At 38.5% G+C, this 18,836-nt stretch overlaps 1 protein-coding gene across 1 annotated transcript in view; it reads left to right on the top strand.

Moving 5' to 3' along the window:
- Positions 1-18,836, top strand: part of DNAH9 (dynein axonemal heavy chain 9) — a 3,419,770-nt gene that overhangs the window by 1,294,404 nt on the left and 2,106,530 nt on the right. Inside the window, exon 21 of the mRNA XM_044069722.1 lies at positions 5,664-5,794. Within this exon, the coding sequence (XP_043925657.1) occupies positions 5,664-5,794 (131 nt within the window). The remainder of the gene's footprint in view (positions 1-5,663; positions 5,795-18,836) is intronic.

Genomic DNA, 18,836 nt, shown 5'->3' with positions numbered 1-18,836 from the left:
GTACAAAAAAACAAAACAAACGTACACTTTAAAGTTAAACTAATGTGGGGGGCTTCACCCCCCCCACTTAAATATACTAACGCCAAGATCGCACCACAGTGGAGGAAATAGCAAAGCCATGAAAATGGCCCACCAATTTTTTTCCCTGGGAAAAAAATCTGTGTTCTGTGGCTATTTCCATATTTTGAACATATGGGTTTGATATTACAACGTTCGGACTCCTGTGAGTTCGACGTTGTAAAATAGACCCTTTTTAGACTACTATAAATTTAATGGAAAAGGCATACTTTAATATGCTTAAGGGTCTGGGATATTTTCAAATGTATGCATACTTTTCAAATTACTGTTATCACAGAAACTGTTTCTAAATGCCAGCAAAAAGACTAATGAAGAATGTTATTTATACTTCTTGTCTTCAGCAGTTTACCTCAAGAGTTTTGTACTGTCTTCTAAAAAGTGACTGCATGTGCTTTTTTTTTTTCAACAGAAGAATGGGAACTAAATTCTGTACATAAGCGCTGTGTACACTGACTAGGGGAACTTTTCCTCTAACCATTTCAGGTTTAAACATCTATTTTGCAGATAACACTTTGATAGCTATGCCTGTCACTATGTGCCGTCAAGCAATCTGAAGGCAGAAAGGTCATAAGCTGGAGGTTTCAAGAAGAAGGACGTTCTTCAGGTTACACTACATCCTTAAACATTCAACTGTCCAGCCTATATTGAAATACACTCATGAATCCTGTATATTTTGTTTGCAAAGCTTTAAAATGCATGCTGCACGACTTATGATATCTGAAAATCAAACCACTTACCAAAAAGAAGGTTTAAAATCACTTCTTGTCCTGCTTAGCTATCATGCTTGAAAACACTTTCTATGGACACCTCTGAGGTTTGTGAGGAAAGAAATAATTATCATATTGTTCCCAGTCTCCACATAGCTGTAGAATCCTTCTGTGCACAGCTCTGAGGTTTAATTGTGAGGAAAATTAAAGAAATAGTGATCACACCATCACCACCTCCCAACACAAGCTGGAGCAGCCACTTGTGCACATTTCTGAGCAGAGCCAGTTTTCAAATGAGTTCGGCTCAGGTAAGAGGCCACAAATAAGCCTGTTTCAAAATCCACTTATACAGCCTGGGGTGTAGGAGCCACCAGGCCCTAGAATGTCTAAGGGTTTAGATGTTCTCTGTTGAATTTTATGGCTTATTTTTTAAAGATAATGGATAGTTAACTTTTTAGTGCTACCCAAAGGAGTTATGTGCCAGGCAAAAATTATTGATTTATTTACACACACACACACACACACACACACACACACACACACACACACACCACTCTCCCCTAAATGAGCTATGCCTATCATAAGACACACTGAGTTTTCACATATGCACACACACAACTGAAACTGCCCCAAACTGGAGGAACGCCCATTTACCTATGCACATCTTTATGGTACTGAATGAAAACGAGGCACATCAATAAATATACCCTGAGACAGGGAGAACATGCATGCTCTTCACGGAAGAAGCTGCAGTCAAGAACTCCACCAGAGCTAAGTGCTGTGAAATGGCAATACCAGAATTTTAATAATAACCTTGCTAAGCATGCAGGGGCATGTGAGGAGTACAATACATTCTGTTTTGGAATAATTGAGAAAATAGGAAAAAATCCTATGGGTAGGGTGTGGGAGAATTTTTTAAAATATAAGGAATTGTTATGGCAGCTCAGATTAAATGTTGCAGTATTTCTATGCAGCCTGTTCTCAAGTTAAGATATGCTAAATTAAAATTTATATTTTATTCATTTATTTATAATTGTTGGATATTATTTATGACTGATGAAGTTTGAGTAAGGCTAGGTTTTAACAGCTTTTCAACTTTGAATTTTATTACAAATGGTGTTATTAAAAACATTTTATCATATATGGATTTATGTAGTTGGTTATACATTAATAGTTCTCTGTACCTTTAAAGTGATTAGATATTTAAGGAAGTGACATTCCTAATGGTGTTATTCTGATGAAATCCCCAGTGAGGGATGAATGAAAGAGCTTAATGCTGGATGTTTTGTATGACTAAAGATATAATTTGAAAGTTTTCAGTTTCAAATTTTTAGCACTCTGTTTTGGTTCTTTGTAATTTCCAAATGCTATGCCTGCAGTTGTGTAGTTAAGAACTTTCTGTAAGCATGAATTAATGGTTTGTAATGATGCTGCAAGTGTCGTTTTTAATATTATTGGCCAATGTTCCACATTTTTCCATTTACTCATATTATGAGAGGTAACATTCCATATTTTAGAAAGAATAGACCAAAAATATGAAAAAGATTTCAAGGACATTTTGTGAATTCAATGACAGTTGAGAGTTTAGAATATGTAGTTGCCTGCCAGGGTTTAAAAAAAAAAAAACTTACCTGCTGCAAATCATGTCATTCCTTGAGAGTGCACCCTGACAGGACCACAGCATTTTTTCAGCTACTCCACTGACCCATACAGCACTACAAGATACAAATTTCCACTGCTGTTGCAGCAGTTACCCTCTTCATCATTCAAAGTTTCTGGACTTTCTGCTTGGTCTCAGTCATTACAACCTAGACAAAGGTTCTGTGATTCATTGTATAGATTGTGGGTGAGACCAAGCAGAAAAGTCCAACAATTAAATGTACAGCACTTTCTGTTTAGGACATTGCTTCAGACAGGGGTGGCATTTTAGGTAGATGAGAAATAAAGTAAAATATGAGTTACCAGTATGACTCTGGCATAGTGGCCACCTAGGTCACCTATGCCTAAGGCCAGACATTATACAAGTCCATTAAAAAAGAAACATTTCTGAATGAGGTCTTAGATGGTAGTAGATAAAGCACTGGGTTTAAGAAACTGGAACAATGAAACAGAAAAAAATCTGCAAATATGCAAGTCTGAAATTAGTAATTAAAAAGCTGTTGAAATTATTCTGAGTGGGAAAAAATGTTTGAGTACGTGAAGTCCTGTGGGACATGGGTTTCTGGAGAGCACAGAGTTATAGATGGAAGGTTTTGTCACATGACTCCAACAGATTTCTTTCAATGGGTTATGAAAATAAAAGCAAATGGAATGAAGCATGCATGTAGTTTGTGTTGATTTTACATTAAAAGTATCCAGCTTTGTTGGTCTAGAAGGGCATAGTCTTGTCAGGTGTTCCAGGTTTAATTAAGGCTTTGGAATTTGTAGGAGCCGGAATTGGGAGGATGGTTATATCTATTCTGGGGGTGCATGGGAGTGGACTATTCCACAGTTTGACATGTTCCTGCAGAAGTCAAGTGGCAGATATGGATGTGGCCTGGGGCGGGCATTTGGCTCATTAAGCCACTGCTTGGCAGTCACTTTCCTTTTCAGGTGCACAAAAGTGCACTCTCCATTGGGCAAGGGAAAGTGTCCTTGTGATACAAGTTACACACCCCTCTGCCCAGGTGAGGGGTTAGGGTCATAATTCCAACATCTTATTTATTTGTATTTGTTAACTGGGTAACAGCACTAATCCATATCAGTCTTTTTTGGATTCCGCCAGGAGTACTGTTTGGTTAAGTGACTTGCTCAGAGTCCTGCATAGACAAAAAGAGGCTAAGGGAATAAAACATTGGACCACAAGAGGCAGTGCCATGACTAGAATACTGGAGAGGGTGCAACTGACCACTTTGGCTGCCTGAATAATGGTCCCCCTTGTCAGATGTCATCTGTGTACAGGGTAAGCCCAGGGCTGAGTAAGGAACAGGCTCCTGACTGATAAAGGGAGACTTGATAGTAAGCAGGTATGGTGGAAAAAAGCTTACAGAAAGAAATGAAAGCAATATTAAATTGTCACAGGAAAATTGTATTTAAAGGAAGTCAGGAAGGAAGATGTTTTTTTCACATGTAGAGTCTGAAATATGAACAACTGTCATTTCTATTTAGTAAACAGTGTTTATTAAAAATAATTCATACCTAATAACATTGGAATGTGTCTTATGCTGATGTTGCTTTTGTATATTTGAAATGTGCTTGCTGTTTTTAACTTTGTGTATTATATACACACCCAGGCTCAACGTTAAAACAGTCCTTCTGGATTAGTGTTCTACGCAGGTTAACATAGTCATATGTAAACAATTTTCTAGTAAATCAACTTTTAATTGTATCCTTTCTTTCCAGTAGCAATACTATGCTTGTTTAATTAAGTTATAAATTAAGTCCCAAATAAGCACCTTAACCAGTGAGTTTAATAAGCGGACTCCTTTCTCTTCTGTTAACATCTATGGTTCTAGGGCCCCAGTGTAACTTATGCACATCATCAATTGTGAAACTGATGTATTCTACTACATTTAATCAATATTTTGTAGTCTGGTTGTGATCTCAGATTATTGTTCTTCTATTTTGATTATAAGTGACTCTGATATCTGAACTGCATTAATAGTCCAAAGGAGTAGTTTACCGCATGTTTTATTTTCTGCTGTGAAACATATAAAGTCACTAAGACTTGTGCTTCCTTTTAATACTTTGTGAAGTAAGTGTTTTAGTACAGGGTCTAGTTTTTTTCCTCTTCCTTAGTGATACATAATGGCATAAAATAATTACTTTTTGTTTTCCCATTAACAGTAGAAGGTATCCGCAGTGAAATCTGAATATCTTTAAAAAAATGACCTTGTTTATTTGTCGTACGGTATGAAATATAACTTCCTGCACTGCAGAATCATTTTAATAATACTATTACACATTTTTACTGGGCTTTTGACTTTTTGGATTTAATTAGTTGAGGACACTGATTGTGATGGGGTATGCTTGTTAAAAGGAAATTGGATGTTTGTGAATTGGTACTGTTTACATGTAACATTTAATTGGAGAATTTTAAGGGTGAACACCTCCTCCAGAACGTAAGGGGGTGGATCTAAAATTGCACAGGTATATGTTTAGTACTTTTTTCTGTGCACTGATTCACAACTTGGTTTATTTGAAATAAAAGGATGACCTTATCCAAGGATTATTGCTTTACAGAGTGATTTTTTTTTTACAAGTTGTATTGTATGAGTAGTTTAATCAGCAGTTATCATACAGAACATATGGAAGCAGGTCAGTTTAATCAGATAACACAAAAATGAGTAAGGCTTTAGAAGAATGCAGTTCTGAAATACATCAGAGTAAATATGTCTGTATAAACTTGTAAAGGTGAATAATACAGATTTCTGAATGCTGAAGGGTCCTGTAGAGACTCCCTGAGCCATTACTTTCACGAATACAGAGCATGACATTAAAAAGAAGTTGCAAACAAAGCATTTGAAGGGCTGAGATGTAACTGTGTTTGATTTGAAGAGTCAGATAAATGATAAATTTCTCAGCAGGAGTTTTTAAATTGCATAGTTATGCCTCAGGGGGGAGATCAGCATAGACCTTTGATCGGATTCATTTTACAGATATAATATTGTTCAGAAGTTCTTACTGCTGGAGTATGATACTGAGGGGCATGCTATAATTTTCATCTCCTTTCCTTGTGAGCAATTAATGTCACCAGAGATTTCTTTAAGAAGCCTTGTCACAAACTTTCATATAAATGAGCAGTCACCAGAAAGATCTGAATCAGCAGTTAAATAAAAATGAGGACTGTCAAGCAAACAAGTTGTTCCTAATCTGAAATACATTCTTCTTGTTATGCAGGATTCCAAAAGGTTTGAAGGGATTGATGCTGATTTTAAAGAGCTCGCCCAGAATGCCAAAGAAACTCCTAATGTTGTTGAAGCAACCAACAAACCTGGGCTTTATGAAAAATTAGAAGATATTCAGAGCAGGTATGTGATCTTGTTTCACTTAAGTGGTATAGCTTTCAGTTGTCATGTATATCTTATTTGCAGAGCCGCACTTCAGAGAGACAAGAGTTACAAAAAAAAGATTCATTTACACCTCCCAAGAGACTTGTCTTGGAGATCTTGCCATAGACTTAGAAGGATTGGTCATTGCTGTTTGGTATATGGGGGTGTCTTTGTGAGGGAAGGAGATGGTTATGTCAGAAGGGGTCAGGAAGGAGTGGGAGGAGGAGAGTCACTGTGTATTCCTCAGTGTACTCGAATAATCGGTTTGTCCAGAGCATCTTAATTGAATAGGAGGCACATCAACATTAAAGTAGTGCAGCAGAGGGCTGTCAGTGACAAAGATCACAGAACATAGGAGTAAGGTAGGTTCTGCTTTTCCCAGTATTGTGTGATCTTGGAGTTAATATATTATTGTGCATCTGTTTCCTGGAAAAGTCTAACTGGGCAAATTCTCTTTTCAGATGAGGCCTGGGGAGAAAAATCCCAGTAACAGCATTATATGAACATTTAGAATAACATAAATGAAACTGTGAAACACCACCATCACCTCAACAACCATAACATCAGATGAACATTTTTGAAAACAAGATTATGAAAAGAACAAATATAATTGCAAGAAACACATTGTGCTTCAGTTATAAGGAAAAAGTACGAGTTACCTACTTCAGTGAGTTAAAAAAGTATTTTAAGATACGTCTACAGTAGAAGTGAAAGGAATATGTTATCAGGGAAAAAACAAGGTTAAAAGAATGACTGAGAAAAAGGCCATCACATTACAAATAATTCTGTGGTTCTAAAGACTAACTTGCCAAAACTTTAAAGACTACCAAAAAAAATACAGGCAAAAAGCACACCCAGCAAGTTAAGCTTACTTCCTCACACAGCACAAGGAGTCCCAAAGTCACAGGTGCTGAGCCTGTTAGGCAGGCATCGACCTAACCAAACATTCTTGTTATAGGAGACTCCATTGTAAGACATACAGATGTACCTCTTACCAGGTTGAACAAGGAAAGAGTGATTTTTAGTTGCTTGTCTGGTGCCAGGATCTGTCAGATCACTCACATGCTCAAGTCTTTGGCCAATGAGTACCAGTATGACTCTGGCATAGTTTATGCCAGTGTCAATGACTTGAGGTGTACCTTCCCAGATTACATGAAGAGAGACGCAGTGGAGCTATTTGACTATATGTCAAGGCAGATATGAGGATAGCACTGAGTGGCATTCTACCTTCTCCAAAGATAATGACAAGATATGAGCAAAAAATAATTGACTTCAGTAACTGGCTTAGTTTTTTGTGTCATAGGGGCTCCAGTATTTGTCAGCCTGGAAGGATATTATTGACAGACCAAGCTGCTTCACTGGCAATGGCCAGCAGCTGTCCCATCTAGGGTTTTGATTATTGGCAAAGACATTGTCCACCCCCATAGTGCCTTTTTTTAGGCAATGCTAACCTGATATATCTACCAAAATAAGAAAACTAGCAAAGGAAAATATGAAGGTGTTCTTGATTAATACCAGGAGCTTAAACAAGAAACTCCACTCTCCTACAACCCCTTCTTACCCTAGAGGACTTTGACATCTGTGTAGTGATTGAGAAACAGTTTAAAATAGCAGTGAGCACTCCAGCTGTGCAGCACTGTAATGCCTTCCACAAATTTAGACCAGCTGCTGAGCAGGAAGGGAAAACAGTGAAGTTATCTCAATCTACATCTAGAGGAGATCAATGCTGGTAAAGCAGCATGATGCACCAGCACTTCTTGTGCAAATAGCCATCAGAAAAGTCCTGCACCATATATTAGCCAGCTCCAGAACTCCCTCTATGACACAAGAAAGCCACAACATGTGTCTACAGTCAGTATGAAACCCATTGCCATTTTCATAGCTGATCTAAACTTTCTAAATATAGTCTGGGAAACCTACACCACAACTAGTACACAGGCACAGAAAGTTCTGCACTTTGTCTATATAAATGCCCTGGAATAATTAGAGTTCCCACTTTTTGGAATGACATCTTTTATCTTTTCCTTACTAATATGGGAGCATCTTGTACTGTCCCTTGCATATCTTCATCACTTGTTAAATCTGCCAATAAAGCAGTTTCCTTCAAAATAAAATTAAAACCAGGGACTCCTTCCAACCAAGGTGCCTTTAGAAATTTCTTTAAGACAAACTACCTACTCCTAAGTGATACATTGGCAAGTGTCAAATCCCCACCAACCACAGTCAACTCCACTGAGTATGTAGAAACATACACCATCACTCTATACCAGCATGTAAACAACTGCATAGCTCTAGCAGTACCCCATAGGAACAAATGCAGGGCAAACCCCAGAAATAAATCCACATGGTGGAACCATAATATCAATAACCTTTATAATAAAAGGAAAATAATTTTGACTAGATGTTAGAAGAGTAATTCCCAGAATGTTAGAGCCCTTGTCACTGAAATAAACAAGAACATGGGAGTGTAGTAAAATCCACCAAAAACAAGTCTGAAGCTAAAATAGCTACCTAAGCCAAAGACAATCAAAAGGCATTTTAGTTATGTTTGTAATCTCAAAAGCACAATGCAGCAGTCCTATGAACAGATTATGAACAATGTTACCTACACTGAGGCTGAAGATATAGCAAACCTACTAGCTGATAAATTTAGCTCTGACTTTACCCTTCTCTCCCCTCTGTCTGTCAAGGTATCCCTGAAATTATCCTGCCTCCACCTAAAATACAAGACTAAGTCCCAAAAGTGCTATCAAAAGCTAAAAATACTGCATCAGTGGGGTCCGGCAATATCCCTGGATAGATCTTTAATACCATGAAGCATGATTTAGCTACACCCCTAACAATACTGTTCAATCTCAACTTCAGTACAGGTTTTGTACTAAGCAAATGGAGAATAGCTACAGTCATTCCCCTTCATATGGGAGGACCTTCCACAGACCCAGGCAATCACACACAAGTTTGACCAGCTTCATATACAAAGCCATGGAAAAACTCATCATGGAACTAATCAATCAGGACATAGGGAATCTCTAAACAATGGGCCCATCTCAGTTTTGATTCATCAAGGGAAATCCATGCTTACTCAGTCTGGTGGATTTTTTGAAAAAGTCACCAAAACAGTGGATGAAAGTCAAATGGTACACATCACATACCTTGACCTGACCAATGCTTGACATCCACCCCCATGCATAGTAGAAAAGCTAAATAAAGTGGATATAAACCATTATGCCACTCAATGGATTTCCAGCTGGCTTATAGATAGGATGCAGGAAATCAACATAGGGGAAGTTACTTCCACAAAGAGACCATTTATCAGTGAAGTCCCCCAGTGTTCTGTGTTGGGACCTCTCCCATTTGACATACTTTTCTGAAGTAAAAAGCCAATGTCAAAGTACTCTGGCTGATTAAGTTTGCAGATGACTGCAAGCTAGCGGCAGTTATAGAATCCTATTAGAGCAGATATCATTTAAATTTACAAAAAATGCAGTATTCTCTTTGCACAAGTCTAGAAATGCAGCTATATTAAATAAAGCAGGCTTTCACAGTTTGCATACAGTTTCAGTAAATATCAGTGAAAATAACCTTCAGTCAAAAATATTGATAAGAACAGAATGTGCAGTACTTTGAGAAAAACATATCTTACAAGGCTTGGAAAAGAAGGCTTAAGGGGCATGTAGAACATTACAGCATTTTGGTATTCTTAGGAAATACTTCAGGCACGGTCAGTTGAGTCAGTTAAGTTAGTTCGTTTGGACCGATATGCAGAAAGTCTTTGCAGTGCAGAAACTCAAGTCTGAGTGCAGAAGTCAGGTCAAATACTCAGCATTCCAAAATATTAATGATACTATTCAAGAGGAAAAGGCAGTTTCTGTTTATATTATTCAGGAGAATCAGAATATATGTGCAGAACTTTGGATATATTCATCAGCACTGTTGCTGTTATCCAGCATTCCAGAAAATTAAAGAATTTCTACAGACTGCTATGGCTTATCAGCACAGTTACTGGAGACAGTATTCTGATATTGTTGATGTCTACCTCCATTGCACATAATAATGCATTCTTAACCCAATTGCAGTTTGCAGACTTTACTCTGAAAGGTACAAGAAGATTCAGCCCATAAAGGAGAGACTGGCACCTGTTCGGCACAAGTTTGGGTAATTAACAGATGCAGACATTCATTCCAGTCTCATTTCAATTGTTTACAGCTAATTCCAGCATACTACAGTCTTATCAAGTCTATCAAATCTCAACATGGCTTAGCCATCCTGCAGGAAGGTTTGACCCAAATAAATAATTGGTGCAAAAATCATAGACTGACTCTAAATGCTAAAAAATGTATTATAGTATCCTTTGGGAAGTCACCTATCCTGGGAAATCACCATATCAGCAATACATCACTAAGAGTTGACCTATTTGTTTGGGATTTGGGAACTTATGTGGACAGTGACCTAACTTTTGACCAACATGTGGCCATTCTAGTAAGAAAGTCCTTCTATATTGCACAGCTTATAAACAAAGAGCTTGTGTCTAGATCTAGGGATGTTATTGTCTCCCTTTACTTAGCCCACAAATTAGGTAATTCATTGAATATAAAGCCCCCTTTGTCATATATCTGTCCAGACACATGTAACAACTGGAATGTCCACAGAGATAACTTACTAATGGATGCAATGCCTAAACAACATATCCTACATGGACCAACTCAGATAATGCTTACTATACTCGGTATCCCACAGACTGCAAAGTGGTGATTTGTGTCTGGCATGTGAGGCACCCTCCAACACATTACTGATGGATATACTACATGCCACAAGTCAGATGGCATTAGAAATTACTCAGTATAAGGATCTGAACCTCTTTTGCAACATCAGTAGAACAGTGTGGAGGGACAGGTATATCTCACAGAGGATACCACTGCCCTGGAACAGACTCTCTATCCAAGTTAAACAAAGTTCATCCCTGTCAATATTCAAGCACAACTTGGATCTATGAATGGGGAACAGAAAAATTTACCTCAGGACTGCCCCCTGTACTATTAATGGACAGCGGTAGTTCCTAAATGCTATAGCCCATACATGGGTCCCTTCAAATTATCTATGGTATGATCCCAGTTATTCTTATTAGGGGTAAAATAAATAATTATCAACCATAGTATGGGTAAGGCCAATCTATAACCAAATGGGATAGATTACTTCAAACACAAAAAAAGCCATTGGCTAGGCTTAAAATTGCCACAAAGGCACTTGCCTATGAACCTTTGAATTCATATAAAGACTAACTACAGAATATTTTTTAAACAAATATAAGTGGAGATGTGATGTGTGTGTGTACATACACACATGCACACACACACATATATATGGATTTACTTACCTTTGTTGAATGGCAGCATCAAGCTCAGCACATGCAAGACATTTACAAAAAAGACAAAAGAAAGAAAACTATATATATATATATATATATATATATATATATATATATATATATATATATATATATATATATATATATATATATATATATATTCTAACTCTGACATTGCACAATTCTTAGGGAAAGAGCAAGTTCCCCAACACTGAAATTGTCCAATGTGTTACTTTTGTTGGCAGGTCTGAACCTTCTGTTTAGTCAGCCAAAATGTATTGACCAAGCAGATGTCGACCAACGCACCATTCAACAAAAACTACTGTTTATATATATATATATATATATATATATATATATATATATATATATATATATATAGAGGTATCGTGGCATTCATCTACACAAGGAAATATTGCTATTCCTAACATCAACGCAGTTCTATGCATCCTCTGTGGTTATTCCCCACCAACACCCCTGTACTAATTACCTATTCCATCTCCAAGGTCACACAATCCCAGAGGAAAGCTGAAATTCCTGTTGACCATCTGTTTTATTGACCATAATGTGTTGACAAAACAGGGTTGATTTAAACCCAAATTAACTAATGGCAGAGAAGTCACTATTGTGTGTGTATAAATATAATATATATAATATAATAGTTTTGGGGATGCATGGGAGGTTGCTGTCCCTTGCAAAAAATTATTTAATTTATTACACTTTGTTCAATTAGTACATTTTCTTATTATTAGGGTTTAGCAGAACAGACATTGAACAAAGCGTAGTTTGTTGAATTAACATACACACCCTTCACTTCAACTCTGCTGGGGATCAATTATGCATACTTATGAAATTGCATTGGGAGAATGTACCACTGATCAAACAACAAAGCTAGCATAGCTGAAAAATAGTGGCAGTCTGAGGAAAAGATTGTTTTTGGACTCTTGTAAATCTTTTGACGATGGTTATATTATGGAAGGAGGGTGTCACTCTGTTTTAATGATTATTTTGACAACTTTTATTTTTCTGGGAATGTCAGACTAATGCTAAAGTGTACGATTGAATTTGGTGATTTCTTTTCCCCACAGACTCAGGACATTGTTCCATGTTGTGCCTCTCAACTGTCCAGATTTAGGATTGAATTCAGTAAAACATGACTGCCATTTCAGTTTCAGATTTCATAAAACTTCAGAAAATGTGTGGCAACACAAGACATTTTATTCTAACATATTTCTAAGCTTGTAAGAGCAATATTTAAAATCCCCCCCCCCCCCAATTATTTTTGGCTTTGTCCAGATTTTTGTGCGGTGAAGTTGAGAGCTGCGTTCCATGTTTAGATGAAAACATTAAAATCAAGAAATGTAATATAATCAGAAAAAGCCTGGAGAGAAAAAAGAAAACATTATTATTTTTTTAACATCTCTGTCTTTCATGCACATGTGCTCACACACACACACACACACACACACACACACACACACACACACACACACACACACACACACACACACGCTTGCATGTGTATTTCTTCTTCTTTTGCATTTCCATCTGAAATATCTGAAACCCTGGTGTGCTGGCCATAGAGTCTTCTGTGTCACTTGCCCTGCACTTGTGCTCTGTGCTTGGTCTGCTCTCCTACTACTTGTTGCAAGTCATGGATGCAAAAATATAGAACAAGCCTTTGAATATATTTTTGATGATCATTTGGTCAAAACTAAAATGACACTGAATTTACTGAAAACTAAATGAAAAAAATTGAAAACAAATTTTCTCTCTCTGTGCTATCCTTGCAGATGATGAGACCACCTCTGCACATGTAAAAGATGGGAAACTCAAAGATCACTGCATCTGAAATGGAAGCATGCAGAAACATCTAATACACAGGCTGAATATAATAAATAATTTATTGAATCCAGCCTCAGCCAAATGCAAGATTCCCCAGTGCAGTAACACTTTCATCACATTGTGAATTTTTCTCTTAAAGTCTATTTTTGGTGTTTTATATGTGCTGCAGTCTGTCCATGTTTGTAGAGGAAATAATGAAGGGACGTTCCTAGAGGAAAACAAATAAGCTGCTTGGATTCACTAAATATCCTCCAGTGACAGTTAACCACTGCTCTGTTGCTCCTTTACTTCCTAAATAATAAAAAAAATGGTTGTTTTTTTAATGTCAATGACACAAATTTAAACAAAACCCACTTAGAAAGACCTAGATATCAAACTGGTTTGAACATGAAAGTTTTTTTTTTTATTTACCCCAAGGCTTTGGAAATAGGAATAGCTAAAGCTATACAGGGGATGTTGGCCTCTGAAATGGGTAGGGTGCCTTGTTCTCCCTATTTTACCTAGTCTTTCTTTCAGTTTTGGTTTAATTGGTGGGGTCTGATTGAGTGGGTTTTACCAAAATAGGTGCTGCTTACTTAAGCCATATTGTGTAAAGGTTTGCAGTATTGCAGCTTTATCATCCTTTTTACTGCAGCCTTAAAGATCCACCAGTTCAGTACAAAACCTGACGCCCATGTGCATGCCTTATTTAGCCATGCCTGCTGCCCATTTTTCAATGAGCAGCTAACATGCTGGAAACATCAGTCATATGGTCTGAGAGTGCTATACGTTTAGCTGATTTCCTAAGTGTTCCTAGTACTGAACATCTCCATAGACGAGTTGTAACAAGAAGGGGAATGGCACTGTTTGTTGACACAAATTCAAGCCATATTTGTGAGATGGACTGAGAAACCTTGAATGTTTAACAGGTTGTATCAGAACATAATTTACAGGGTTTGCTAGACTTGTACAGTACATACAACCAGGTGAATCAGCTACTAGAATAACCACTACATTTTTGTCAAGTCTGCCCGTGTGTTACAGCCATCCTTCTATGGATATCCCACCTATTCCTTCAGCCCTTGTTCTGTCTGATCCATGCATCATTGTACTCCTACACTTTTCCACTGCCTTGGAAGAACTGTTTTGGGCCTGTCACTTTCCATGGGAGACATTCCCTTAACTTAGACTTACAGATCCTTCATCTTCAGTTTCACTCTTGGTCATACCTGTCAACTTCTTAGCCCAAGAAATCTGGACATGGCTAAAATAATTGGGGGGGTGGGGTGGTTAAAGGCTCAAAAATAGGGATATATTTTAAATGTTGCTCTTACAAATTAGAAAGTTGCTAGAATAACAGGATTTGTGTTAGTATGCATTTCTTGAAGGCTATGAAGTCTGAAACTCATATGTATGTAATTATTTAGTGACTTCATTCCTCAGTGAATTTCCAAGAAACCACAAATGTTATGAGGAACAGACCAAAAATATAAATAAAAAGTCCTGACATTCTGGGAAAATCTGGATAGTTAAAACATATGCTGTTGTATTAACCTGCTTATTGAAAACATGGAACACTTATCTTCTTACAATGCTTTTTTTTCTGGTGTATACATTTAAGTGTTTGTATTCCACTATAAGTCCTACATTTTTCTCAATATATTGGTAAATCATCCTCTTCTGTTTTCTGGTACCTTACACTGCTCAGCTGAACAAACAGTGAACAAAGAGTCGCTAAGTTGATTGTTGATGGGATACAGAGAAAGAAATCCTTAAATCATGCTTCTTTATAAGGCGCACTCAGTTCATTTTAAAAGCAAGGAATGTGGCCTTAGTGTAGAATTCTTATTATTGCCAGCCCAGTGTCATACAGGGATAAAGCCTTGACTGAAGCCCAGGCAACTCATGTTCTGTTAGAGACTGAGATGCTTTATGGATCTGGCAGTGAGGATGGGTATACCCATCCTGGGGAGAGGGGGCAGAGCTGGCAGTGGGGATGGATGCTCCCATCCTGGAGACCAGGGGGCAAATTGGCAATGATGGGTGTGCCCATCCTGAGGAGAGGGGGCAGAGCTGACAGTGGGGATGGGTGTGCCCATCCTGAGGAGAGGGGGCAGAGCTGGCACTGACCCATCCTGAGGAGAGGGGGCAGAGTTGGCAGTGAGGATGGGTGTGCCCATCCCTGGAGAGAGGGGGCAGAGCTAGTAGTGAGGATGGGTGTGCCCATCCTGGAGAGAGGGGGTAGAGCTGGCAGTGAGGATGGGTGTGCCCACCCTGGCGAGAAGGGGCAGAGCTGGCAGTGAGGATGGGTGTGCCCATTCTAGAGAGAGGAGGCCGAGCTGGCAGTAGGGATGAGTGTGCCCATCCTGGCAACAGAAGGCTGAGCCAATTGCAAGGTTTTAGCTACCATTCATAAGAAAAGAGTAGGCCTGTGAACTAGCGGGTGTATGCTGTCCACCAAGCTACAATTGGACAGGTAGCCATCAGTAAACAATTGCAGAGGAGCATGCACGTTTCATAAAGGAAGACTCTGGGGGCTCCTGCTGTGATGCAGGTCATGCTTCCCTCTGCCAAGCAGAGAGGTAAAGTGAATAAAATACAGCTATCATCATTGTCAGGATGCCGGTGAGGACACAAGCAGCCTTCATAGTTGCATTGATAGTGGCCCCCTCCCCGAATGTCTCCTGCTGTAGTAGATATGAGGGTGATTCTCCACCACTAGGGAAGAAATGAGCTCAAGAACAATTGAGGGAGGCTTGATGGTCAGCAGGTATGGGGGCAAAAAGAAGAAAGATGAAAAAATCGTATTTCTTTCTTTTTGTTAAAGTGGGGCTAGTACAAGGACACCTTTCAGGCATGACTCTAGAATTTGTGGAAACAACTGATATTTCACCTTACTGAGACTTTATATTGTAACGAGCCTCTACCAGAAACACACTGAGCAACACCCTGCTACCTTAATGTATTAACTATTGAGTTTGCACAGTACTGTTGGCTAAGGAATATTTTATTTTTGAAGGAAAATAAATACTTTCTCACCCCCAGCACTGTGAAACACAAGTCTTTTTACATTTAAACAGAGGAATGTCAAAAACAAGACTGGTTTGATAGTGTAATATCGCGCTAACTTTTGGCCAATGATTCTGGAGTCAAAGAAACCTATGTTGATGAGTTGCCAAGTTCAACTAAATTTTTTGCAGTCCTCTAAAGTTTTGGTGGTATAGCCGATGATACCTTCTGAAGTTTTGTCTGTGTTTAACATGATGAAAATGCTTCATAATTTTAGCAGTTTTCAATAATATTTCCCGGAGTATGCAAGTTAGAATGGAACCATTGGACTATAAGCCAATGGCAAAAAACAGTACATCTGTCACAGTGACATGTCTCCTTCTTATGATATTGCTATAGCTTAGAAAGATACCAGAGCAATTCTTGCTACCATGAGAAAGTACCCTTTGTGAAGGATGGTAGTCTGCTCTCTCATTATTGCTTTTGTTATTGGTCAGAATGGCACTGAAGATCCACTTGCTAGACACTATCAGGGTTAAGCACTGATGTCAGATTTTGGCTTGCTCATCACTCTTCAAATCACAGTGCAAAATACGGCAAAAGTACTACAGCTTACACAAAGACAATCTGTTCCTCACCAGTAGCTTTTACATAGACTGGGATGGTTAGGGCACAGCTGACAGCCGCTCTGTCTATTACTATTAGTAGTACATACCATTTTACCGTCACAAACCAGCCACACAGGTGGTCAGGTTAACCACTGTCCACAACCTTTTCGTCAAAGTTGGCATGCCAAATACCATCATACCCAACACAAACACTAAACCCTGAAACTCCCTACTGCTGTGGTTCCAGAACAAGCATTAACATGGGTCTGGAATGGGGGGGGGGCATGTTTGGCAGTCGGTAATACCTTTTTCAACATTCTGTCTTTCGTAATGTAGAAATCATGTAGCTGGTCATGACCACCTGTGTGTTGAGTTTATGATGGTAAACTTCAATTGTCATAATATGCTTTTCCATAAACTGGAATGGTGTTAGGGCACAGTTCTCAGATAGCCACTCTGTCCATTACTATTAGTATCACATGTTATAATGATGGCTTTCCATAGACTGTAATGGTATTAGGGCATAGCTGTCCAATAGTTGCTCTGTCCATTACTGTTAGTGTCACATGTCATAGCGATGCTTTTCAATGGATTGGAATGGTGTTAGGACACAGTTGTCAGATAGCCGCCCTATAGGCTAGAATTCTGCCAGAGTACTACATGCTGTGGTCAGGGAGCCATATGACTAGCAGACAGCTGCTCCACCCCTCATTCACAGAACTGCTGGAGGCTCGAATTGTGACAAGAGAACTGCATGTTGTGATCAGGACGCCTTAGGACTGGCAGACAGTTGTCCCATTCCTTTGTAGTGGCATGGGTGTATGATGGAAATCTACAAGGGTACTACATATGGTACGAGACAGCCACACATTTGGTCTGTACCCTCATTAGTGGCATTAAAATAGATCAGAATTGTGACACATTGCTTTATTAATTTTTCATATCTGCACCCCGACTAACATTATAACTATGTCTTTCCTGCACACCATGCATGTCAGAGCACAGTTTTCAGATCCAGAGTAAATTTATTTCTAAGAATGCCTTGCAGAATATGATATAAACAAAGTTAAACTTAGCAACATGTTTCAGAGCTGTATAGGCAGGTGGGCACAGCACTGGCTATCAGGATATGTCCCGAAGATGGGCAGTCAGTCCAAGGTAAATGAAGTAGGGGGAAAAAAGAATGAGAAAATTTTAGTAACACCCCAAAATAGGACTGCAAACCACAGAATAACAAGTGGAGGCAAGAGCACGATAAAAGCAGAGCAGGGCAGCAGTGTTGACCAGCTTTGTGGAGAGCACTGACCATTAACCACAAAGGCACTATTCAGAACTAACTGGATGAGGCATCAGCAATACTTTCTGCTACAAGGCTCAGGAGCTCTAAGCAGCATGGCTAATAATTTAATAATTCCCACAGATGCAGATATGAAGTGGAGGACTTCAGAATCTGCTGATATTGTGGAACTCCAATGGACATAAAGATGTGTAAAGTGAAGTAAGCTATCTGGGCAATTGAAAGTGGGCAAATGGTGAGGCTGGATATATATCTAGTCAGTGAACAAGACAGTTAAGTAAAATATATACAAAATATATAGAAAGAGGGATTCACGGGATTGGTGAAAAAGTTCAAGGCTATTGGCCATCATGGCCATCGAAGAGTCTGATACTTTGGATCCTGTTTTGGAAATTGCAGGTTCCCATGCAGTTGTCTGTTACTTAAGAGGTTACCTTGTGAGTGTTTCTGCCATTTTACACCGAGCTAATTGGAGGAAGGGCACTGAGAAAAACTCTGATCTGTGATATATAACTTTAAGTATGCTGTTTTTGCTTATTTTACTAGTTATTTATTTTATATTATTTTATTTTACATTTGTTGACTGGGATAGTCCAACTGGATGCATGTCCATTTTCAACAAAGGCCCGGAGAAAAGCTCCATGGAATAACAAATCATCATAACATGTCACATATTATAAATAAATATATTATTTACAGAGATTAGATGGGCAGACAATACAAATTACATATAGAATATTTTTAGTGATTAGAAGAGCAAACATTATAACAAATCGTCAGGTAGTGTTATTCAGAGAGAGAGTGTTTAAGCCTAGTTTTGAACTGACCAAGTGAAGAGAGTAAGGTAATATCAGCTGGTAGAGAGTTCCACAATCTACCTACAGAATTTACGAAGAATGAGTCACTGGCTGAGTTATT

Source organism: Protopterus annectens, chromosome 4.part0 (assembly GCF_019279795.1).
Source record: "Protopterus annectens isolate FY-2018-M chromosome 4.part0, PAN1.0, whole genome shotgun sequence".
Lineage (NCBI taxonomy): Eukaryota > Metazoa > Chordata > Ceratodontiformes > Protopteridae > Protopterus > Protopterus annectens.
The sequence above is the reverse complement of the archived record's forward strand: the minus strand, read 5'-3'. Positions and strand labels throughout refer to the sequence as shown.